This window comes from Alosa sapidissima, chromosome 5, assembly GCF_018492685.1.
Source record: "Alosa sapidissima isolate fAloSap1 chromosome 5, fAloSap1.pri, whole genome shotgun sequence".
Taxonomy (NCBI): Eukaryota; Metazoa; Chordata; class Actinopteri; order Clupeiformes; family Clupeidae; genus Alosa; species Alosa sapidissima.
In genome coordinates this window covers 25643775-25669339 of record NC_055961.1, presented here as the reverse complement: position 1 = coordinate 25669339, position 25565 = coordinate 25643775, and the positions used below count along the sequence as shown (strand labels likewise).

Genomic DNA, 25565 nt, shown 5'->3' with positions numbered 1-25565 from the left:
TGTGCTTTTTATATTCTCATTGAATCCTTTACCACCTCTGTTTTAATTGGAAATTGTGTAATCATATGCAAATCCAACCAGAAGCCAATTAATGACTGAATTTGGCATATGCATCGATGCCCATGAAAGCTCCAGCTCCGGATGAACTGTAAAGCAATCACTTACAGATAATTATGAGCCATTTTAGCATCCTTTCAAGTCCAATAATAACAGACGTAATTATATAAAATACGAAATTAGATCAACATTAAAACAAACTGCATAAATACATGAATCCATTTGGTGTCCTGTTGCCAGGAAACCATCGCTGAATCATCTCCCTGACAGCCTGCATGGTAATGGCTGACGAGTTTGGATTTCTCCGAAGCCTCGATGCGTGTCAAAGGTGAGAGAAGATACAGGCAAAGAGAAGCCTCCGTTTACCGTGGGCGTCTCGGACCCATGTGCCAAGATAATACCAGGCCTTCTTTTGCCTCTCCTTACGTTGGAGGATTTTTGAACATGTAACATGTGCTCCTTCTCCAATGACCGTGACTCATAGGGAAGAAGGGTAGGAGTAGGAGTAAGTATGCTGTGGCGTGTAGGAGTATACACTATGTAGTGTACGTGTGAATGAAACATTGTGTGGGAGTAAGTATGCTGTGGCATGTAGGAGCACATAAACTGTACCATGTGAATGAAACACCGTGACGATGTTTGCTTTTCTGGAGACCGTACAGTACAGTACAGCCGTGTGTTCTAGTCTGAATAAAAAAAGAAAACGATCAGCCTGCATTCTCATTTCTACACAATAAAACAAAGCCAATGCACCACACATGGAAAAACTACATCAACAACAGCTGCTCAGAAAAATAAACTGTCAGACATAGTGCACAGTCTCTCCCATAGACATGTTCTTCCAATGGCTCTAGCTGCAACATAGGTTTGCATATATCAATGGAGAAGTGCTCCTTTAGCTCAAAAAGGCTTTTAGAAACATACTAGTTGGAAAGTGCTAAAAGTTTCAAATGCATATTCAGAAGAACAGGGATGGCACTCATCAGACGGAGTGCCAGAGAGCATTGTCTGTTTGTAGGTAACGGAGAATAGGAGAGGAAAGGGAGGGTCAGACAGCAGGTCTTCATCTGAAAGAGAAAGTGAGACAGGCAGGCCGTCGTCTGAGGAGTAGGGGAGACAGGCAAGTTCTTGCAAAAGGGATGTTTTTTTGTTTAAAATAGGAGAGAGAGAGACAGGGAAGTCCCTGTCTGAAAAAGGAGAGGGAGACAGAGAGCTCCTCGTCTAAAAAAGGAGAACTAAACATGGAGGTCCACGTCTGAGAAACTCCGGGCATCCTCGTCCACCCCCGGGTCACACGTCAACAGGAACTACAAGGACACAGCGGACAGGAACAGGAGATTTGTCCAACCAAGCAAGCGCTCCACTCCATCCTTACGTAATACAGGGGCAAGCGGGGAGGAAGAACCAGGAATTTAAAAAATAAAAATAAAAAAATATATAAAAACACGGGCAGTTCAGCTGCAGAGCCTCAGTGAGCTTTTCTTCTCTTCTCCTTTCTCCTCTTCTTTTTTCCTCTCGTCTCTTCTCTTCTTCTCTTGTTCACCTATTCACCCTCAAAGTCGGCCAGATTTGAATGAGGCACAGAAGCAGTGACCACTCACATAGTGTCCCTGAAAGACCAAAAGGAAGACAGAAAGATGAAAGAAAAATAGAGTGATGCAATAGAGGTGTGTGTGTGTGTGTGTGTGTGTGTGTGTGTGTGTGTGTGTGTGTGTGAGAGAGAAGGTTAGAAGGCTAGCAGAGAAGGTTGAAACAGGAGCACTTTCTTCTACACTACACTAAAGACATTTAAGACAATAATAAAAATGGCCATAATAGGCAAGCGATACTTGGCTTTTCCCTTTCTTTTATGTGATATTACTGTCATTCGCAACACTAGCGTTGGTAACACTGTACTCAAACAGTCATGAGTCCTGTCAACAGTCACTCTGAATTTGAATTTGAGAGAGACAGAGTGAATGAAAGAGGGAAGGGTCTGTGTGTGCATGTGTGTTTGTGTGTGTTGTGTGTGTGTGTGTGTGTGTGTGTGTGTGTGTGTGTGTGTGTGTGTGTGTGTGTGTGTGTGTGCGCGCGCGTGTGTGTGTGTGGGGCCAGACAGCACTCTCTCCAGTGTGTATAAGCATTAGGGGGTGCTGTGGGTAGGTGGGTGGGAGGGTGGTTCTGATTCGTTTTCTCCTCCTTTCAGCAGGGGCTGAGCGCAAGGGCCTACTTATTTGAATCAATGTCTGATTCACACAGCTTGCATGGACAAACTGTGTGAAACTACTCTTTCATTACTCGGGCCTGCGAGAGGCTGCCAGGCATTTCACACCACTGTCTATGCGGAGGTGTCAGCCCATCCAGGGGATTACTTTAGGGAGGGTTACAGAGTTATTTTCCGCAGTCAAGCACAAAAAAAAAATCTGTTGTTTCTGTACTTTCCTTGTCTCCCCCCTGCTTCTGTTGTACTTACACTGTGAAGAGTGTGACATTGAACTGTCTCTTTGATTTTTCACCTCTAACATTATTGAAATAAACTCAACCCAAGACTAACTTCAGTGAATAGATGGAATATTACATTGACAAAAACTGACACTCACATGCAGCACCATACATTATTGTGTAGAGTGCATGGTCAGATTAGGAGCTGTATTTATGATTAAACTGTGGGGCTGCAAGGAAAGACTTCCAGATTGATGACTAATAAACTAATGTGCTGGCAGACGCTTGTGTCCTGTCATAATTACACCTAGGAGGAGGAGTAAACACATAGCAGTAAACAGACTGGGTGCGCACGGGTGAGCATGCAGCAGATAATCTACCGCAGCATGATACATGTTCAAATAACTCCCCCATATAAGCACATGCAAACCCAATCCTGCAAACTTCATCATACCTACGCATATGGCACAAACACTCAGATGAAGACACACACACACACACACATAAACACACACACAGACACACACACACACACCACACAACAGATACACATATGCACACACGATTGCCGGCTCCATATATAATAGTCAACATGGATGTGCTGAGGATGATGGATTGTGACTGTACTCATAAGGCACCTCCACATATTTGGCTTCAGAAGCAGTAACTGAGCGATCATTACACTCCCGTTATGCCAAAGGTCCACAGCGGAGAGGAAAAAAATATGAATATACTGCTGCCAATGACATTTACTGCTTTTGATTTATGAGCGTGCTGTTTCTCAAGCCTGACAGGCAAGTGAGCAATAAAGAGAACGCTTACTGCCCACAGGTACGCTTCTCCAGACACACAGACGCAGAGCGTATACCAAATAGCAGCCTTCTGACACTTACGCCAATGCTGAAAAAGAGCCTTTGATAGGATGACTGCACCAGGCAGAGAGTGGCCACTGTGTCTCCCACTAGTGTTTGTGTGTGTGTGCATCAGCGTCCTATTCAGACCAGCTGTCTGCAGGCACCTGTCTAGTTCTTCTTTTCCTCTCTTTCTTTTGGGTGAAGAGCACGGCAAGTAAGCTTATGCAGTTAGGTCTCCGTTCTCTTTGGAATGATTTCCAAATAAATAAACAAACAAACAAATAAAGAAAAGAACAGATGAATTTGAATTTAAGAGATTAAATGATGTGTCAACACAGCCGGCTGAGATTAATGGGTTTACAGGGACAAACTCTGTGCCTATGAGGAGCCTACGATTAGTGTTAGGGTTACAATTCAGAAGTGCTTATGTGATGTGCCCAGTATACATGTTTAGTGTATACTACATCTTGAAGTTATTATGACCGCCGCGCAGCGAAGTGGCGTTCATATAGGTTTAGTCAGATTTTTTTTTCTTTTTTCTTTTTCGCATGTCCAAATTTCCGTCAAGGATTCCCGGGACACTGTAAGACCGGGGTACACGAAACTTGGTGGGCATGTAACCCCACATGGATAGCATGGAACCATCGTTTTTCGTTTTGATCTGTAGCCCCCCCGCTGGACTGGACCCCCGAAAGGAGTATGCTCCGTATGTTTGCCTCCAGGGGTCATCTTAACCCATTCCATGTGCATAAACAGATACACACGCACACACATACATTCACAGTAATCATACGTATGACACATACTCACACAGTAGACATGTGTACGCATGCATGCACATGCACAAACACAGGCATATACGCAGGCACACACACAAGCACGCACACACACACACACACACACACACACACACACACACAAACACACACACACACACACACATAAACATAAACATGTACACGCACACATGCACTCAGGAATTTCTCAGAATTATGAACAGGCAAGATGGGGGTGGGGTTTTATAAAATGGATTTTACATGTGAAATCTATGAACTAATCATGTTTTGGTACTTGTTGTCTAGCAGATACCAGTGAGAATTGAGTGTGGATAATGCAATTTAGTGAGGCAGTTAGAATCATATAGGCCTTTCAGCGTGATTTATTTTTGTGGAAAAAATGTGCTGGACTGGGCAGCGGTCATATTTTGGACCGTTCTGTGGTACTTCTTAACAGGAAAAAGATGGCGTTCAGAGAGGGGGACATGGCAGAGCTGAGGCGCGTGCAAGGGGAACTCAAATTCAAGCTGAAGGAAGCTAAGGAGGATTACAGAAAGAAGGTGGAACAGAAGCTGCAGGAAAACAACTTGAAGGAGACATGGGACTGCATGAAGGTTATCACTGGCCTGAAGAAGAATAGCAGCTCTGTGGAGGGGGACCTGGACAGGGCGAACCAGTTGAACTACTTCTACAACAGGTTTGACTGCCCTGCTCCAGCTCCAATGGCGGTGGTCTGTCCACCATCCCCCGGCCCCCACCCTCACACCCCCTCAATACCAGCGCAACACTCACCTCCATCATCACAGGCTATCGTACCCCCACCATCACTGGATTTTGCACCCCTCCCCCACATGGCGATCACGAACAATGAGGTGACAATGACCTCAGTCAACAGCCATCAGACACACAGATCCCAGATGCACCCCTCCCCCTCCCCTCCCCTTATACCCCTCACCATTACAACAGATCAAGTGACAGTCCAACAGCAGCGGGGCCTGACAGACTGTGTCCAAGGCTACTCAAGGCCTGTGCTGCTGAACTGGGGGAGCCACTGAAGCACATCTTCAATTTGAGCCTACACCTTGGACAAGTTCCAACACTGTGGAAGACATCATGTCTTACCCATGTCCCTAAGAAGCCACACCCTAGTGAGCTTAATGACTACAGACCTGTCGCTCTTACATCACATGTGATGAAGACAATGGAGCGACTGGTCTTAGGTATGCTCAGACCCCAGGTACGCCATGGACTAGACCCGTTACAGTTTGCATACCAGGAGAAAGTGGGCGTGGACGATGCCATCACTTATCTTCTACACAGGACACATTCCCACCTAGACAAGGGGAAAAGTGCTGTGAGAATCATGTTCTTTGATTTCTCAAGTGCTTTTAACACCATCCAGTCCCTCAGATTGGGAGACAAGCTCTTGCAGATGGGTGTGGACGCTCACCTGGTAACCTGGATTACAGATTACCTGACCGAGCGACCATAGTTCGTCAGACTGAAGAACTGTCTCTCTGACACTGTGATCTGCAGCACCGGAGCGCCACAGGGAACTGTGCTCCCTCCAGTCCTGTTCACCCTGTACACATCTGACTTCTGCTACAACACCGATTGTTACTTCCTGTTAGATTTTTGTGTGTTAGGTAGAAAATTGTGTGTGGTGTTTTGCAAAATGTGTTTTAGTCAATTGAAAACTGAGTCAAACACTGAGAATTAGTGTATGGTTTTGCAGATTTGGTGTCAGGTTATGATGTTTGGAGGACATGTTTAGAAAATTGTGTGACAAGCAAAGATTTAGTGTGTAAGCAGTTGAAAAAAACTGTAAGGGAAGACGAGAGATAGACTTCTCTGCATAGTCTGTCTGCCTCTTCACCCCCTCCATGTTTGGTACTGTCTGTCTACTAGCCACTTGTACCACTGTCTTTATGCCTCACTGTTTGCGTGCTATATTAGCACATTAGCACATATGCATAACCCCCCCCCCCTCCATGCCACAGCCGAACTGTGGCCACACTTATACATTTTCTTAAATAGTTAAATATATAGATATATAGACTTTACTTTACTTTATTTCTGCATTGTTGCACTGTTGCACTGTTGGACTTACTCATTTGCACCATCACCATGACCACTATCACCATTGCACTTCCACCATGACACTCATTCACACAGCACCTTAGAGCACCTTACCATACCTTACTATGCACAGAGAATCACAGGCTCAATCCCTGCCTCAGTCATTGCAAGCGCCTCTGATTGATTACAGTTTTTTCTGATTGCTTAAGCACATTTTTTGTAACTATGGCTTTTTTTGCAAAACTCTACACACAAATGGCAAAACCTCTCACCCAATCAGCAAAACATTGTAGTTCTCTTGCAAAAGCTAACACACCTTGCTTAACTCTTCACACCTTCGTAAAAATGGTGTTTTCGTATCTAACAGTAAACACAAGCCATCACAATAGTAAGCACACAATGTGCCAACAACACACTGATGGTATGAATAAAAAACACATCTGGCTTTTGCTTTCTCTGTGCACAAGGTAGACTATGTCAGTTTGAGGTCATACTTTTGTCATAGTTCTGTAAACATACAGGGATCCCAACTTCAAGTATTAGTGTTTATTTACACACATCAAAACAAACACAAGTGTGTTTTTCCAAGTCAAAACACAAAATAGCATTTCACTGAGACAAAACAAATCAGTCTACATCGGGTCGTCTCTCTCAAAATTCTGTCTACATCACATGCAATGTCCTAGTCCAAGGCACCGGGAAAAATATATTCTGGAATGATGTATCCAGGCCTGACATGACAATATCCCCACATGTAGACTGTTTTTTTGTCTGTTTTTTTCTCTTCTCACTCTTCCTGCTCACTCCATCGTACCCATTGTACATTACCTGTGGCTTATTTATAGTGCTTAGGCTGATTGCAAAGTGAACTAATTATCTAAAACAGTTTTCACATGAGAAAGTGTGCCAGAGAGTTGGCAAAATAGTGTAAATAATAGCCATTGTGCCTACAGTTGTGCAAAGTGTGTGTTACAAAATTGCAAACTGAGTGCAAAGCAGTGTTTGTGCTTTTAGTTTCGCAAACTCAGTGAGTGGTTTTGCCATTTGTGTGTAGAGTTTTGCAAAAAAAGCCATAGTTACAAAAAATGTGTTTAAGCATTCAGAAAAAACTGTATATACTTTACAGTTTTTTCTGATTGCTTAAGCACATTTTTTGTAACTATGGCTTTTTTTTGCAAAACTCTACACACAATTGGCAAAACCTCTCACCCAATCAGCAAAACATTGTAGTTCTCTTGCAAAAGCTAACACACCTTGCTTAACTCTTCACACCTTCGTAAAAATTGTGTTTTCGTATCTAACAGTAAACACAAGCCATCACAATAGTAAGCACCCAATGTGCCAACAACACACTGATGGTATGAATAAAAAACACATCTGGCTTTTGCTTTCTCTGTGCACAAGGTAGACTATGTCAGTTTGAGGTCATACTTTTGTCATAGTTCTGTAAACATACAGGGATCCCAACTTCAAGTATTAGTGTTTATTTACACACCTCAAAACAAACACAAGTGTGTTTTTCCAAGTCAAAACACAAAATAGCATTTCACTGAGACAAAACAAATCAGTCTACATCGGGTCGTCTCTCTCAAAATTCTGTCTACATCACATGCAATGTCCTTGTCCAAGGCACCGGGAAAAATATATTCTGGAATGACGTATCCAGGCCTGACATGACAATATCCCCACATGTAGACTGTTTTTTTGTCTGTTTTTTTCTCTTCTCACTCTTCCTGCTCACTCCATTGTACCCATTGTACATTACATGAGTTTTGCAAAAAAAGACATAGTTACAAAAAATGTGTTTAAGCATTCAGAAAAAACTGTAATTACTCTTTCTGCTGTTAAAGAATGTGTTTGTGTTGTGTGTATGCTGCTGAGACCTTGAATTTCCCCTGGGGATCAATAAAGTATCTATCTATCTATCTACAGTAATATGTAGTTTTTGGAGTGCTTGCTGCCACTTTAGTTTGAACATTGTGTTGATGTTCCTGTACTGCAGTACTGAACTTGCAATGCCCACATCTTGTGTTTATAACAGAAGAAAAATAGCAGTATTGGTGAAGTTTTCACAGTCCAGCATACAGTAATACTAACATACCAATGCCTTGTCTGATACCATATACAATCATTGCCTGTAATTGTCATACCACTTTGCTTAACAATGTCATGACTGTGTTTTAGCTTGTGACACAGGGTACTGACCTTATATTACAGTTATTTTACCCTCGTGGCAGAGGATTTGGGAAATAGGACTGGGAAATAGGGTCTTAGGGCAGTATCTGGGATCTAAAACGATTATGCAATACACTTCTGAGAGAGAGAGAGTAAAGCTTATCTGATTAATGAAAGTCTTGTAATTTGCTTTAGTGAGCCACCAAGATCTCCAAGATGGAGGCAAACACTAAAAAAGACTGCTTGCATGCGAAGACATCTCCATTCTGTCACGCCATACTACAAGTCACCGCACTTACATTTGTTTCAAATCATTAGTTCTCAGTGTGTAGGTGTTACATGCATTCATTTGCATCCACAAATGGTGGAGTAGAAAGGAAACTGTAGCCATGATAAATATGAAATACAAGCAGAGACATAGTATATATATATATTTATATTACTACAGAGTGTTAGTGGAAACTAAATATTCACAGTCTTCCAGTGGCAAACTGGAGGATACAGCAATTTAACAATAATGGTGTTCCTGTCCTCACAAAACTAACAAGGCTTTTCTACCTGCTCAGAAAGTAATTGGATGTAATGTATTGTTAACCCACACACTATTTGTTCAGTGAAGGAAAACAAGACAGGAAATAAAAGTAACTGAGTATGTGTGTGTGTGTGTGTGTGTGTGTGTGTGTGTGTGTGTGTGTGTGTGTGTGTGTGTGTGTGTGTGCAAGTGTGTGTGTGTGTGTTAGTGTCATACCAAGACAAAGCGGCAAAACGGAGATATAATGGAGGAAGGACAGTAAGTGAAACCGATACAGAGGGAGGATAGGAGAGAGAGAGAGAAAGAAAGAATGGGTCTGTTTGAAACGGAACAGCTGCCTACTGCCTCCCTCCCTACATAGAGAGCTGTCTCACTAGACATGACTTTGGATTAAATGCATCTTTTAAAAATGAGCGGAGCACTCTAGAATCTTTGGTTAACACTACGGTATGACGTTAGCCTGACGATAAACTAAATTAGCTTACGTAAGCTAGCAGGCTAACGGTATAAATTAGTTTTACGGCCGGCAGATATATCAGACCAGACGCTATTAATGGTTACAACAATGGCATAATCAGATAGTAAATTGTTTATTTCTCATGTCAAATCTACAAATCTAAGCAAAATAAGGTCACACAAATGATATTTTAAACAGATTCAGCAGCCATTACCGATGTCATCCGCCATGTTTGTTTACCTTTCACAGCTTTTTCAGACGTTGCCGCAAGGGATTATGGGTAGGAGGGAGCATGAAGTGTGCATCGAAGCTGCCTCCAAAAATGACCGTTATTTGGAAATTCTAAGATATCTTAGAAGGCAGCAGAATTATTTTTTTTCGGTTTCGAACCGCACTTGCTGCCTTGTATGTGAGGGAGAGAGAGACATGCAGAAAGAAAGTATGCTTATAGCCCTGCTTATAGGCCATGACACAACTGCACTTTTCCAGAATCTCCTCTCTTTGAAACAGAGCAGGTCTCAGACCTGGAGGCAACAGCCTCGTAATTAAAAATACATACGGCACAATGCGTTCCTCCAGCTACCTCTCAACTTGGGTGGCTCTCACCATGCCACATATAACTGTTAATTAGGCTAGAGAAAAAAAGACTGTGCACGATATCCTTATACATAATTCAGGACCTCATAAGAGTCTGAGGCATATTCTTCTTCTGAAGGCTAACAGAGAGGAGTGTTTTGGCTGGGACTGAACCCAGTGCTTTCCAATGGTTCTGTTGCGCTGCACTGTGCGTGGGTTATAGGAGCCGCAGCACCTTGTAACGTTACTGTGACGAGATGATGAGTTGTCCGCGTCACACTGGCAGGACATTATCGGACCCCGCGGCACTAATATCGAACGCTAGAGTCGTTATGGTACATTTCTCTTCTTTTACAGATCACCCCAGTAGGGCTCCTCTGAGTCCCTTTACGGCCCTAAATCTGATGGCTTCATGTCTTTCTGAAGGGTGTGACACAAACGTTATGCCGCATCGGGGGTGATTACACAACGGAATTTATGGCAGTTATCAGTAAATGGAAAGATTTTGTGGTCGGTCATTACAGTAACTCAGCACTGGCGCCAAGTGATTGCTCAGTTTAATAATAAGCTCTCTTGGGAAGAACAAAAAACCTTGCTCACTAGCCTTTGACAAAAGAAAAGGCACAATTCTCAATCATCACCTTCTTAGTGGTTTTGTGGGAATAAGACTTTGACCACATGATTGCATGATACAATATGTGTATGCATGAGATGCAATAGTCATGCACACAGTAAGCATACAGTAGCCTGCAGAGAAGCCATGATTATCACCCATGTGGCGAGAATATCACACATTGGCACCAGTTGTTATGGCACATTTCGTTCATTTTACAGAGACAAAGAGGTGCCCCATTGGGTCTTTCTTGCACTAAATCTGATGGGTACATTTCTTTCTGGAGGCTGTGACACAAATGATGGGATAGGTTGGGGAATTGCATATAAAACGTATGCCATTTGCCATATTTAAGCTATTAAAAGGCAAAATGAGTGGTTAGCAATTGGCTGACCTTACTGTTGTCAAACCCTTCCTTCCTTTAATAAAAAGCTCATGGGAACCATTAAGAAAAAAAGAGCTAATTTGATGAGATTTGCCTAGATTTTAATACAAGCACTGATTATAGGATTTTTCCAGAGAAAAACACAGCCCTTTGATCATATAATATGATATGACATAATGATATCATTTCTATTCAACTCAGCATAACATAACATATTCATGAACACAGTAAGCATGGTCAGCTTACAGGCCATGATGAGAACCACCGCATGTGTGCAACTCAAGGACATTCTGCTTTCTCTAGTGTCAGGATCAAGTTAGCGAGATTAAGGGCCTGTTATGGTATAACCCCCCCACCACTTAACTAATCCACTTACCTAGACTCCATGGTGTCTTTGGTGAGATATACGATCCAGTAGACAAGGTTGAAGGCGCCAAACGAGAGGGGGAAGAGGATGCGCGAGTACTTGTCGATGATGCTGGTGCTGCCGAACACGTTGTTGGCGGGTGTGGCCGAGCCCTGCGGCCGGTAGTTGGCCATCTGGGGCCCAAACTTGGGCCCCGGAGGCTCCAAACGGCCTGCCGAGTTCAGGCGCTTCTTCAGGACGCCGGCAGGGTCCAGGTGAGGCTGAGATGGACACAACAAAAAGCAAAGAGGACAGACAGGCTTCAGTTTGAGCTACAGTTAAAGCACAGTTACAGTTATATAATTTAATTTCATTTATTATACAGGAAAAGATTAAAAGTAACATTAAGTTACAGTTTAAATGGGCCTGACTCAGTTTAAAAACTGGTTTCCAGCAGGTTCCTGTTCTGCAGAAACATACACAGTTACGGTACATGAAGACAGAATAGTTATTACTTAAGTAGAAATCACAGTTACAGTTACAAAACAGTGAGGTAGAAATCACTTTGATAGTGGTTTGTTAGCATCAGTGACTGTGATAGCATTACAAAGCCATGTTCACACAGTCTGGCATACTGTAGCGGCATACTAAAAAAGTCAAACAGGGACACAGAAAAGAGAACAATTTCAAAGGCAGTTTATTTATTTGTGATGATACATTTCTAATAAGGTAGGTCTGCAGTATACAAAACAGCATTATATTTTTTTGGATATATTTGACATACTTTCCTGCCATTACGTACCTTTTTCTGCCATGTCTAACTACTACATGAACAAAAAAATACATTTAGATGTGTAAAAGACACAAAGTAACCTAACACAGCATGTGTAAATGATGGCCAAGTGAGTAATAAGATGGTGGGGTGCCTGGGCTGATGGTCCTGCTGGGTCCAGTCCTGGCCAGCATCCCTCCCCCTCTGACTCTGGTCCATGGAGGAGTAGCTCAGCTCCAGGAGAGGCAGCTGTGGCTGCCCAGGCTTCCCCCCTCATGCTGGGGCAACATGGAGTGAGCATGTGGCTCGCCCCGCGTTTAAACCGGAGCTATTTTTACAAGGACGACAGGCGCTGGCTCACGCGGGCACGAGCCCAGGGCTGATGGCACACTTTCATATGTGCCTGCCCAATCTGAGCAGCAAGAGCACGGGCTGCCATTACTCCATAGGTCACCATGTTTATCTGAAATCCTTTTTTCACCTCTGAAATTTGTAATACTATTAATGCAAAAATGCAGGTTTTTGTTTTGTTTTGTTTTTATAAAATGAGTCATACAAGACTTCCTTCAATTTTTTTGTGTGCTATGGGAATACCATGATTTCTCAAGTTAAAAGGTTGTGTATATTGAGTTTAGTTGAATTAAAATCAGACATAACACAACCTTAAAGAAGTGCTGCAAGTGCCTTGGTCGTTATGCAACATTTACTCAGGCCTAAAATTAGTACGGCTCTTCACGTTGACATGTTAGCCATCATTACATTGCCATCCAAAAAAAAAGAAAAACACACATCCACAAGATGATTATTCTGTTTCAAGGAAGAGGGCTCCTTTCTCCTTGACGTGTCTTTCATTCGCCATGTTCCTTAGAGAGATCTCCCTGCTTCAGTTTCTCTCTTTTATTCCCTCTTTCTTTTCTCTTTCTCTTTTTTTTTCCCGCCTATTACTTCATCACTGAAAGAGCTACTAGAACTGCAGCCAGTGGCCTGTCATCTCTTGCGAGCACGGAAGCTCCTCGTGAGCCTTTGCGATGATTTGCCGGGATATTTGCTTAATCTATCCCCTTACATAATCTGTGCTGCAGCAGGGATCGGGAAACCACTGGCTGTCTCTTCATGTCTGGGCCACGCGCTATCAAGAGAGTCAAGGGGAGAGAGGAACAGGGCCACAGAGGAGGGATGGGAGAGAGAGAGGGTGGGGGGGGGGGGAAGACAGGAGAGGGGAGAGGCCGAAAAAAGGAGGGAGGGAGGTATGAGAGAGTGAGAGGAGAGAGAAAAGGCAAAGAGGGAATGGGGAAGAGAAGATAGAGAGAGGGGGAGAGAGAGAGAGAGAGAGAGAGAGAGAGAGAGAAGGGAGGGAGGTATGAGAGTGACAGGAGAGAGAAAAGGCAAAGAGGGAATGGGGAAGAGAAGATAGAGAGGGAGAGAGAGAGAGAGAGAGAGAGGGAGAAAGGAATGAGAGAGGCAGGGCACAGAAATGGGGAGAAATAGAGTTAACTGGAGGGAAAAAGTGAGAAATAGAAAAATGACAGTGAGGGAGTAGGACTGAGAGAAAGATATAGAGAGAGGGGGAGAGAGAAATCCGTGAAATCTAGAATAAATTAAATTTGAAGAAAAATATCCTAATTTTATAACTACCAATCCAAAGCAAATTACCTTTTATTTTGGGTGAAGAAAAATCCAGCTATATCATAGCTGCCCACTACATCCTTGCCTGTCACCAACTGAGGGACAGTGAGTGACTTACATTGAACCTACATTTGTACATATCCTTACACAGAAACACACACACACACGCACACACACACACACACACACACTGATATATCTCTAGCCACACATACACGCACCCTCACTATCCTCTGTTTAAAAATGAAATTACATTATGATAATTCATACTATAGGCTGCCTATATAAATGTCTGTTTAGGCACATATTTCACTGATACATTCCTTGTCTGTTGTTATGTCCATATCTTATACCTGTATGTTCAATGTATGTAATAATTGCTTTGGCAATACAAATGTCTAACTATTTGTCATGCTAATAAATCACTTTTGAATTGAAATTGAATTGAGAGAGAGAGAGATAGAGAGAGGGGGATTGTAAAAAGTGGGACAAAGAGGGAAAGAGAGAGAGAGAGAGAGAAAGAGAGAGAAAGAGAGCAACAGAAGCGACAGAGAACAGAGAGTGGGGGTGGAGGTTCTGCTGAAACAGATTATAGGAGGGAGGGTCATGCTAGAGGAACAGTCCAACCAAGATCACTTATTTGAGGTCATGTTAGATCAACTGGGATTACTGGGAGATGGAGGGTGGGGGGGTCAGGGCCTTGTTAGAAGAACAGGCACTAAGGGTGTCTGGGGGTCACGTTAGAACAACTAAAGTTAAAGCTTACCGAGAGCACTTGACCGTCAGTGGTGCTGCCACCCATGGCCTCCTGAGCGGCTGCCCTCAATGCTGCGGCCTTGCGCATCTCTCGGTTGGCCTGAAGTGTGGAGAAGTAGTTGACCGCCGCAAACTCAATGAGTGCCGAGAAGACAAAGGCGAAGCAGACAGCGATGAACCAGTCCATGGCTGTGGCGTAGGACACCTTGGGCAGGGAGTGCCGGGCGCTGATGCTCAACGTCGTCATGGTGAGCACCGTGGTGATGCCTGGTCGACAGAAAACAAAGACAAGCTTTTAGTCTTCAAGAAAGACAGAGTGAGCAAGGTAAAGAGAGGGAAAGAGAGAGATGGAAGAGAGAGGAGAAGAGAAAGAGAGGCAAAGAGTGACTGAGAGATGTGAGAGAGAGAGAGAGAGAGAGAGGAGGAAAGGAGAAAAAAGGATGGGGGACAGAGAGAAAGATAGAACTAGAGGAAAAGAGAGAGAAAAATAAATAAGGGACTGTATTATTCTCCTACAGTTGGTCCTGTGGTCTAACGGTGCCTTGAGGGCTGAAGTCCATTATCATTGGGAAAGAAAGGATCGGAGCGGCGTGGGGGATGAGTGTGTGCGTGTGTATGTGTGTGTGTGTGTGTGGGGGGGGTGCGGGGGACACTTGCGCTGTAATGAGACTTTGAGAGACCAAGCCACCCAACGTCTCGTGTCAGTGCCGTTCAATAGGCCATTTAGCTCTGAACATACAGTACATGGACTCGCATGCAGAGAAATAGCTCCGGGATAAATGATGACCGACTATTCAGGCATTTCATGTGGCCCAAGATGATTCGCCTTCAGTCGAGGACCAATAAATCAAAGCCAGCAAAGCTAACACTCAGGGAGAGATTGATAGGTTGAACATCAAATTTGAGGAAACCCCAGCTTAATACAGTCAGATGAGTTCATTAATACAATTTACTGTATAGATTTACACATTTTTCTGCAGCCCCTAAAGATCCTACATCCCTGAATAAAGTCCTACTAGGTGTAATACATTTCAAGTTCATGTGCAAAGGGTCAAATTATGTTATATTCCCAAAATCAACATTTCTGATTGGTTTGGCAGATATCGCTTGTGTTTATGGTCACCTTTCAACAGAAATAAATGCAACCAGTGGGCAAAATAAGTGAATAACATAGAAAGATATGATTGAATAGACGGCAGTTTCGTGTTAATCCAGGGTTTTAAACAGGTCTAAAAAATATAATGACATTAGATAAAGCACCAATGAGGATGAGTTAGCCACATCTTTTCCAACACACAAACTGCTTGTCTGAGGGACTTTTGAGAGCTGAACATGGTCTTACATGAGTACTGAAGGGTTTGGGTCAGCCTGTGGAAGTGCAGATCTGGTAACAGAACTCTGAGCAATGGGACAATAATAAAACTAGCACAGGAAGTTTGGGCTGAGTCCAATTCATGAATAAATCTGTGGAACAAAATTAACAGTTGTACCACAAACAAATTCTTGGATGCTGACATGAAAGTAATACGTTTACAAAAGGATAGACATGTACATTATGAAGTAACTGACTTATCAGCAGGATAGTGCCATTTGAGGTTGTGACGAGTACATGGCGTCCTCGTCAGCTTAGCCTGCTCGTCTCCACCTCTAATTGATTCATTGTTAGGACACCTGGTGTCCAGGGTGTCTTTAAAAGGCACCCTGATGCATTGTGGGTTAGAGAGCGTAGGGTTGTTGGTGGCAGCAGCAAACCTGAGTCTTGGTTTTGTTAGGTTTTGTTTTTTTTTTTCTTTAATTTATTTAGCACCACTATATTTACTCAATGCATTCATACATTTGCCTACACCACTGACTCTACTGACATATTCAGGGTTTTTCTAATTATTTGGTTTGTTATGTTAAACGATCTTAATAAATTATTGTTAATCTTATCTGCAGTGTGGCGAGTGCCCTTGTTTTTGTCTCGTCCTCGAGCCGGGACGTTACAGAGGTGATCCCAATATACAGAAAAATAGATAGATAGATAGATAGATAGATAGATAGATAGATAGATAGATAGATAGATAGATAGATACTTTATTGATCCCCAAGAGGAAATTCAAGAATTTATAACTCAGTGAAAATAACACTGGCAGTGTAAAAAAGAAACCTTGTGGAGCTCTTTGTCTTTGCTGTGTCCATTATTTTCTTGTGTCGGTACACCACGTCAGACTTTATCTCTTATTCTGTTTGGCATTTGGCGCAGTCAAGTCAACACAGCAGAAAAGCTTTGCTTTAGTGCCAACTATTGTTCAGTTCCACCATGAAGTGCCCTTGTGTTCCAGATCCCTGATAGCTTTCACTGTCCGAGTGAAAGGCCACCATTAAATTCACTGCAACCCATGTGACAAGCCAAGGTCTCAGCTCCACTCCTGTCTTTTTGCACCCCAAGAGACACCAACAGCAATGTTAAAGGCTGAAAAGCTACAGTATAGGGTGATTTTATATACTTTATGTCATATAATGTATAGGGACATAATGTGTAGGGCAGCTTAAAAGCATCCTGGTGAAGAGAAACACTTTGGCAGAACAGTGCATCAGTGGTAAATATTGCGAGAAACTTGACCTCCAATATTACCAAGTAGTTTGTCAGCTAGTGGCACAGTAGTGAGATGACACTAGACTGGGTGAACCCACTCAAAACTGTTGCAAATTTGAATTTGCTCATCAGGTCTGTTTGGAAAGGATCCCATTGACATCCATTTCTGAACTTCTTGCTAAATGACTTCCTGGGGTGCAACCAGCAGTGAAATTAAACTTTTGCATTAAACGCTTAATAAATCGTGTCATAAAGTGCAGCAAACATCTTTAAAACATAGGTTTTGAAATGCAGTGCAATGTAAAACGTGAAAATACACGTCCATACTGTATCTTGTATTGTATGTTAGGCAAGGCCGAAACATGTTACTAATACGAACTATTATGATTAAGCCTATTCATTAAAGCTTTTTTAACTTTTTTTGAAGAGTGCCTTGGACAATCCATCTTTAAACACGCCCATATCTGTTTAACCCTGTCGCCATCAGCGCAGCCACTGCACTGGTTATGTTGAATGCACTGCTCTATCTGACATGGCCCCCAGGAGAGATATATGAATGGTGGATGAATGAACAACCAGTTATAGACCAATAAATCATAAGCTTACATATAGCCACTATTAAACTGAATGCAAGGTAAAACCAAATAGGTACAGTAGTAGTGTAGATGTCAAATAAACCTAATAAACTCAGAAAGCATCAAATAATCACATATCAAGAAATCAAAACAAAACCAAAAGAAAGGAGAGAAAAAGAGTGAGTGAGAGAAAGGGGGGGAGACAGAGAGAGAGAGAGAGAGAGAGAGAGAGAGAGAGAGAGAGAGAGAGAGAGAGAGAGAGAGACCAATGAGCAGAATGGCCTTGTCCAGAACTGGAAAGCAAGAGGGAAGAGAACCAAAACGAGGAGACCCACATCTTCAAAATGGAGACATTATATCCTGCAATGCTCCAAACCTAACAATGTCCTCCTACCCAGCTCTCCTGTAATTGGTCAGCTGGTGCACCAGGATAGGTGGGAGATTCAAGGTAATACAGACTACAGTGTAGTTGTTCTACAACTATGCACAGATAATTTAGATTTTAATGAAACCATGAGATTGCAAGGAACCATTCAAGACTAATTCAAGACCAATTCAAGGTTCAAGGTTCTCTTTGTTACAATGGGGGGAAGTAAAGGCAAGGGCCCAAAAGAAAAAACGCTTTGGCCAGACCACCTGTGTGGAGGCCAAACAATGTGTCTTTTTGTGAGGAGATCAGCAAGGGAAGCATTTGGTGAAGGTTTTCGGTATTTTTCTGTCTTACAGATGACAGAACAAAATGGGATTCCACCAAAGGGCCTTTTCTATTTCAGCCTTCTGATTGAGATTTAAGAACAAAATCCCCAAGGTATCACATTTCACAACTCTACTCTTTTTGGCGATGGCAAATCTCAAAACAGACATGGTGTGAGTTTATTGCATTGGCCTAATGCCCACTGACACAAATGATAGACTTGGCTTTTCAAACACATCAACACCAAATGAAACAATGGTTCAGTTTCAAACCATCAATGATGTCAAGGCCAGCCATGTGGTTCAGGATTACTGTATAAGGATTTAGAACAAAATAAACATCTGTATCTATAAAGCTGCCTCGATACACTCCCAAATATAGTCCATTGTTGCACAATCTACAAATACTCTTCATGCACACGAGGCATTCTCATTGAAAAGATCTGCTCCTGATATATATTTATTTTTATTTCATCAAGCACTCATGGTCGGAGTTGATCCATTTCTGATATGCATGGACATATTGACCCTTCACTGCTATCAAGATGGAGTGGCCATTAAGCATGTCCATTGCATAATGTGCCATTAGCATAAATCTGATTGTCATTGGGCTCAAACCATGGGGGATCCTGCAGTTGAGTCCATTATGCCTTTGTGGAGATCCAACTATACAACTCTCCCATCTAATCATCAGTGTTTCCTACTGTATCCCATCTACCAATAAGCCATCTATTAGCGTTTGTGAGCTTCATGGTCTCAGCCCAGAAATTATTCTACTTTCCCTACGGACACAGTCTAATCTGTTTCTTAGACTTCTCCATGACTGTACACTACAGTTCCCAGATTGATTTAGAAGCAGATTCTGCACACTTACTAACTCCGCTCAGAGAGCCAGCAGGTACAAGGAGTACAAGTACAAGGAGTACAAGGAGTACAAGGAAGTTTATTGTCACATGCATATAGTTACTGGAAGTAAGAAATGCAGTGAAGTTATGTCTGGTGTCAGCCTATTTGTGCATTTATGGGGGGGGGGGGGGTTTGGGATTGGGGGGGGCACCAACAAGGGGCACAGTGTGCTGTAAGTATGTTGGGGATGTGTGTTGGAGAAGCTTCCTGATGAAATAATGTGCTGTGTAGGTAGGGGAGGGGGGGGGGGGGGGGGGGGCTGGTGTATGGGCTGGTGCCATGAAACAAAGGCAATATTTCAATGCATAAGACATGTGGGGCCCTCATTTGAATGACGGGCCACATGCAAAGTCTTAAGCCTGACCAAAGCTAATGTAATAATTAGGCAAAATTAATTTGCTCACTTAACACCATGAGCAAAACCTCAACCAAGAACACTGATGAATCTGCTCAGTGCTCCCCCATGCCACAAGACAGTTTTAGATCTTGCACGTTGTCTGGAGTTTAAATTAGGGCCCGTGGAATGATATTTCATTTATTACAAAGAACCATAATGACCTGTACTCACAGCATCAACCCAGGATGGATACAGATGGTCAAAGAGAACTGTTTTCATGAAACCTGCCACATAGGCAGAGGGAAAGCATGAGGGTTAAAATCAACAGGAAATACAAGTGAAGGAGGGAGAGAGATGAAGGGAGAGAGAGAGAGAGAGAGAGGTGGGGGAGAGAGAGAGAGAGAGAGAGAGAGGGGGGAGAGAGAGAGAGAGAGAGAGAGAGAGAAAAAAGGGAGCGAGAGAGATGAATTAAAAGCCCTTCAGGCATTTGTATACTTGTCCATGTAAAAAGCCTGAGTCAAATGAAGCTTGCTTGGTGCACACTCTCAGCACGGCGCTCGGGGACTTTTGAGCTCTTAAGAGAGGCAGTCAGTCAGTCATCCAACCAGCCAGCGGAACCAGCCAAGCCAAGCCAAGCCAGCCAGCCAGCCAGTCAACAGCCCTGCCTGTGCCTCTGCATACAACACAACATCCTCTTTACAGATAGCCCTCTTCCTCACATAACCACATATACCATCTTCCCTCTCTCTTTGCACTCCTCTACTGTACATCTCTCTTTTGCTTTTCTTGATCATTCTCGCTCTACATTATCACACAGTTGCTAGTTCACCATCACAGCACTGAAAAAGTTCAAATATCATCCCCATGTTGGGAGCATGCATCTCTATGCGTCTCTATGCATCTGTGCAAACAACACATACAGTACAGTCCTTAAAGAGGATGAAACTCTCTTCCCTCTGGAGTATAAATATTTGAAGCGAATATGTCGTAATCAAACATTTCCTATCTGCATTTTTTTGTTTGTTTTTTTTTCAAACAGAAGAAGGACAGTGGCGAGAACCCAAAGGTTAATCCATTTTGTGCACACACGCTGATCTACAGGAACAGGATATTCTATTTCCCTGTTCAAAGATCAGTATCTCCCACAACGGCGCTAGTTTGTAGAGATGGAAATAATCTACAAAAGACTCTACAAAAGACATGCTTCTTTCAAGCACTCCAAAAAGGACTAGTAGTGCACATTTAAAACAGATCAAATGAATGTTAATGAGGCTTTTGAGTTTCCAGCTTCTTGGATAAAATCTACAAGGTAAGGAGCTGCGCTGAACAACTGTGGTCAATTTAAACCAATGAGTACTTAAAGCATAAACAGGTACAATAGAGAGACAATCAGTCACTATTGCTCACAATTTCCCACAATGGGGCACAGACCATAAAGGGGGTTTGTACCAACTCAAGAGGTTTGTTTTTACAGTAATCACTCCCATTACATGATACATATCATCCTGATTACATAGCCACTTAACAAAGACATCGATAATTTGCCACAGGATATCTACCAATTGGTACGAAACCCTCCATAAAACAGTGAATTATGCCAACTCACAGTTGTTACTCACGTAATTAACCACTTAAGTGGCTAAATTGACCAATCAGAATTGAGTATTCCCCAAAGCTGTCCAATAAAGCTCATTTAAATGTTCTTCCCTGTTCTGATATGAGCAGCATTAGGATCAAAGTAGTGCAGTCATTTTACTCCCACACCATGCAGGCCAGGGACCAGTAATGGGCAACACGTCCTCATTAGTCAGCCAGCTTTTAACCAAGTCAGCAGGTGGCAATGAGTTACTGAGTGAAAGTATGGCAGTGGCTATGGCACTATCACTGTGGCAATGACAATGAAGGCAACGCGCAAACATTCTTATCTTATCTGAAGTTTATAACAGGGCTCAGCATAAAAGGAGATAAAACAAAAAGGACTACGTAATCTCTTATGCTTTTTATGTGTGTGTGTATATACAGAGAGAAAGCATAAGGGATTATATATATATATATATATATATATATATATATATATATATATATATATATATATGCTAGTGTACAAATTTCTAACACAAATTTAGAAGACATTAGAAAAAAAAACATCCCGATGACGACTTACCAAAGACAGTGCGGGCAGGTACCGACTCTTTATTGATCCAAAAGGACACCTGGGCGAGGATGACCGTCATTATGCACGGGATGTAGGTCTGGATCAGGAAAAAGCCCATCTTCCGTTGCAAGTGGAAGTGGACTGTCATAACCACATATTCACCTGTTCAACAAACAAGCAAATGAACAAACAGCATAAACAACAGCTGATGCATTGAGGTAAACAACAGATTTTCTCAGAGGAAACATCAGTTATAATTGAAGTGGAATTGCATGCCTGTTATGTGAGGGTCAACAATATAGTAAAAGTTAGCATATAACTAATCCATCATGCCCATTTCCCACACTCAATACACCAGAAGCTAATGTGCTTCAGAAAAAAACAACATATGGTCTGAAAATACCACTTCAACATCACTGTTATTCAGTGTCTGTACATTTAGATTTAGACATTTAAAATATACATATGTTTCCAATGTGTAAAAGCAGCCTGTATGTATTTTTTGTGCCCTGTGGCTGGTTTCAGGAGCTGTGGTGCTTGCCTGTGTTGGATTTTAACCGCTCGCTGGAAACTGTCTGTCCTATGAGGTCGTACTGCAGCAGACTTGAAGACTCTTGCGGTACTTCTACTGAAAACAGCGGGCCCTTCTTCCACGTGTATACTATTTCACTGATAGGATAGGCGTCTGTCATGGAAACAAAGAAATTTTAATTAATAATATCACCACATTACTCAACTGATTTATTTCTGACGTTAAAAGCCTGCTATGACTTACAACTGCCAAACTTCAGTGGGCAAGAGTGTCCGTCCATTGGGAAGTTTATCAGTCTCATTGGGCATTCTGCATTGATAGTTAACCTGGAAAGTCAATCGGATTACTAGATAGATACAGTATCACTTGTGTAATTGTTACAGTAACACTACAGTATCAGCCAACAACATGAAAGTAAGCCCTTCCACAATGCTTAATACTGGATTATATGAAATAAACACTGTTTTTAAGATACTACTCATGGGTATTTGCTATGTAGGCTTTGTTTTTTTTTTCTGTCGTTTTCTGTTGCGTGACTTGGAGAGCACTGAAGCAGAGTGTACCTCATGGTGTAGAGGATAGTTCCGTTCTGCATGATGCGGAACAGCTTGTTGGGAGTGGTCATGTTGTGGGATATGGACCTCTTGCCATTCCGGAAGAATGTGTCCGGCGTCCAGATTTTACTGACCATGAGGTTGTTGAGCCGCAGGATCTCAATAGGGCCGTCGAATTTGAGCCTTTCATCTATCCATGTTTGTCGGAAAAACACATCCATTGTGTACTCCTAAATGCACACATGCACTTGTTGGTGGTGGTTTTTGTTTTCATGAAAAATGATTCATAAAACCATTTTAATTCTGTCTTTAAGGGGGACAGAATGCATCATGTGTGTCCCATCCAGAGCTTTAGTGGGACAACTCCATGCATTTAGATTACAGTAATGATCAGAAGCATAATCATAAATGTTTCATTTTCAAATCCGGAAAGCATTGGCCATGGCATGGTTTAACGGACTAAGAGAGTCTTATCTATACTGCCTATCAGATTGCCACAATATATCACATGGTGTCTGAGGTAGATTTAGATGCTGTGAAAAACAGTATAGTGTGTAAAGGAAATAACATGCTCAGCCTGGACCCTCACTGACAGGGATTGTCAACCAGATTAAAATCTCTAAGCTGTTCTAATGACATCCTGCCCAAATGCCAGAATAATGAACCCATGAAGCTCATTCTAGCATTCCAGGGCTGCAGACGCACTAGAACCGACACACAAGAACCGGGAGTATCGAGCAATTTAAGTCCGCAATCTTGTCAAAGATAGCATGAGCCATTAGACTGAGCGGGTATACATTGAGTCTCTATAGCAATATTGCATGGTGGCGGGACAGTTGGTGAATGCCACAGGCAGCCATCCCCCTACATACCATTTCAACATCTGACACAGGACCAAAGCTGGTGACAAAGATGTCTGTTTTGACTTCAGTCACAGGACCTATAAAGATATTGCTGTGATGATAAATCTTAAAAACACAAACTTTTCAACAAAGAACACCCACAAGACAATAGCAGTATTTATGAAGCATATCTATGAATATTCTTAGTCTTAACTGCAAGTCACAGTTTCAGTTAAAGCATGTTGAGGAGCATCTCTAACCAGTAACCAGACAATCCCAATTGACATAAAAAAAATAACTTGAACCTTGAAGTTTAGTTCTATATGCATAAAGGTTAGTGTCTATGGGCTAAAACTAGACATGTACTATTAAATTACATTCTGACTAATTGCTTGGAAATAGTGAGCAAGTGTTAAACTGAATGAATTGCATTTTAAAAAGTAATGTTTTCCATCAATACAGTGACAGTGAGTGAGACATTGTCCTTGTTCTGTATCTGTGTGTGAAAGTACTTCACTACGAAGGTTCTTAGCACTTTTACTCCAACATATGGTTATCGTTTACAGGATCTGCTTGAAACATATTGTTTGGAGTAGCCTACCTCCAAATCCGGGTCGCAGCCTGTTGTCATATCCCTCAAGTAATCTATCCAAAATTCGCGTTATATTTTCCAAATAGATGTTGGTATCCGGTTGTTGTGCCCATACATGCCCAACACTGTAAATTAGCAAAACACAAGAGTCGATTTCTTGACACGAGCTAAAGAAGTCGTAAAGTTGTGATAAATATAACTTATAAGCCATCAAAATCAAGGCAAACTATGCTGAAAGAAACCGCAAAATGGGACCTTGTACTTACCAGGACAGGAAAAGGCAAGTAAAAAACAAAGCCATGCCTTGAGCACAATCAAAACACAAGAAGCCACGGTCAACTGTTGTTATTTGCATATTCCATAATTCAAACACAGATATCAGAGGGATCAGAGCGCATATAGTGCGCAGCCAAGCTTTTGCGTAAGTCCTGGTCGATTTGCACACTGTGATTGCGCTCCATCTGACTCGCTCTGTTGAAAAACTAAAGTGTTTTAAGGGACGGAAGAGCAGGGATGGAGGGCATTGACAATAATCGAATAAGGCATTATGGGAGATTAGAAGGAAGGAATCCACTGATAGTTTTGGCAGGGAATTAGCAAGCACCGTTAAGGGATTCGGGAAAAGCTAAAATGCCATGTTATAAAAGATTACAGATTACTACAGATTGTTTCAGTTTTCCCCTTGAGAGGACATAACACATGCTAATTCACAGTGAAGTTGACATGATGTGAGCGCCCAATAGTCTCTTGACCAACGTCTCTCATAACTCATCACATATGGGCTATTTATTACACAGGTTGCACACTTTTCAAAATCCTTATCAGATTCTTTAAAACACATTTTATGATATGGAAGTCAATTTCTTTATGATATGGAAGTCAATTTCTTTTTCTTTTTTCTTTTTTTTTTTTTTTTCATAAAAGTGTAAGCTACCCCAGGATGAAATGTGCAGCATTTCGCATTTTCCCCAAACCACATAACACCCCCCCCCTCCCCCTACACTATTCCTATTAAAAGTGTAATTTAAAAAGCAAAACAAAAGAAATGCATCTTGCTATCACAATTACTGGCAATTACTGTTTACCTCGTCAACTTGTAGCTTTAATCAGAGGGTACAGCTTAATGCACTTTTTTACTTTTAATGAGCCACTGCATGAACAAGTGCTTTTCCCTCTTGTTTGAGAGCTACTCTTTGGCAAGAACATGACAACAACCCATTCAAATGCATTCTCCCGGCTTGAATATGTTGAAGCCGGTTATTAAATCTGGAGCAGGTTTCTGCTAGGTGACAGCTATGTAGACCTACAGTATGCACATTGTGCTTAAATAGTCTCACAATGCCATTTACTTCCATAAAGATGCATAAACATCAAAT

General features: G+C 42.1%; 1 protein-coding gene across 1 annotated transcript; it reads right to left on the bottom strand.

Moving 5' to 3' along the window:
* Nucleotides 1-203: 203 nt before the first annotated feature.
* On the bottom strand, nucleotides 204-24825 carry gabra6b (gamma-aminobutyric acid type A receptor subunit alpha6b). Its single transcript, XM_042093135.1, has 10 exons — nucleotides 24456-24825; nucleotides 24199-24314; nucleotides 23628-23695; nucleotides 22765-22985; nucleotides 22445-22527; nucleotides 22211-22354; nucleotides 21679-21831; nucleotides 14436-14692; nucleotides 11302-11552; nucleotides 204-1667 (listed from the first exon to the last, which is right to left on the bottom strand). The coding sequence occupies exons 1-10, from the start codon at nucleotides 24542-24544 to the stop codon at nucleotides 1655-1657; spliced, it is 1395 nt and encodes a 464-aa protein (XP_041949069.1). The 5' UTR covers nucleotides 24545-24825; the 3' UTR covers nucleotides 204-1654.
* Nucleotides 24826-25565: the final 740 nt, after the last annotated feature.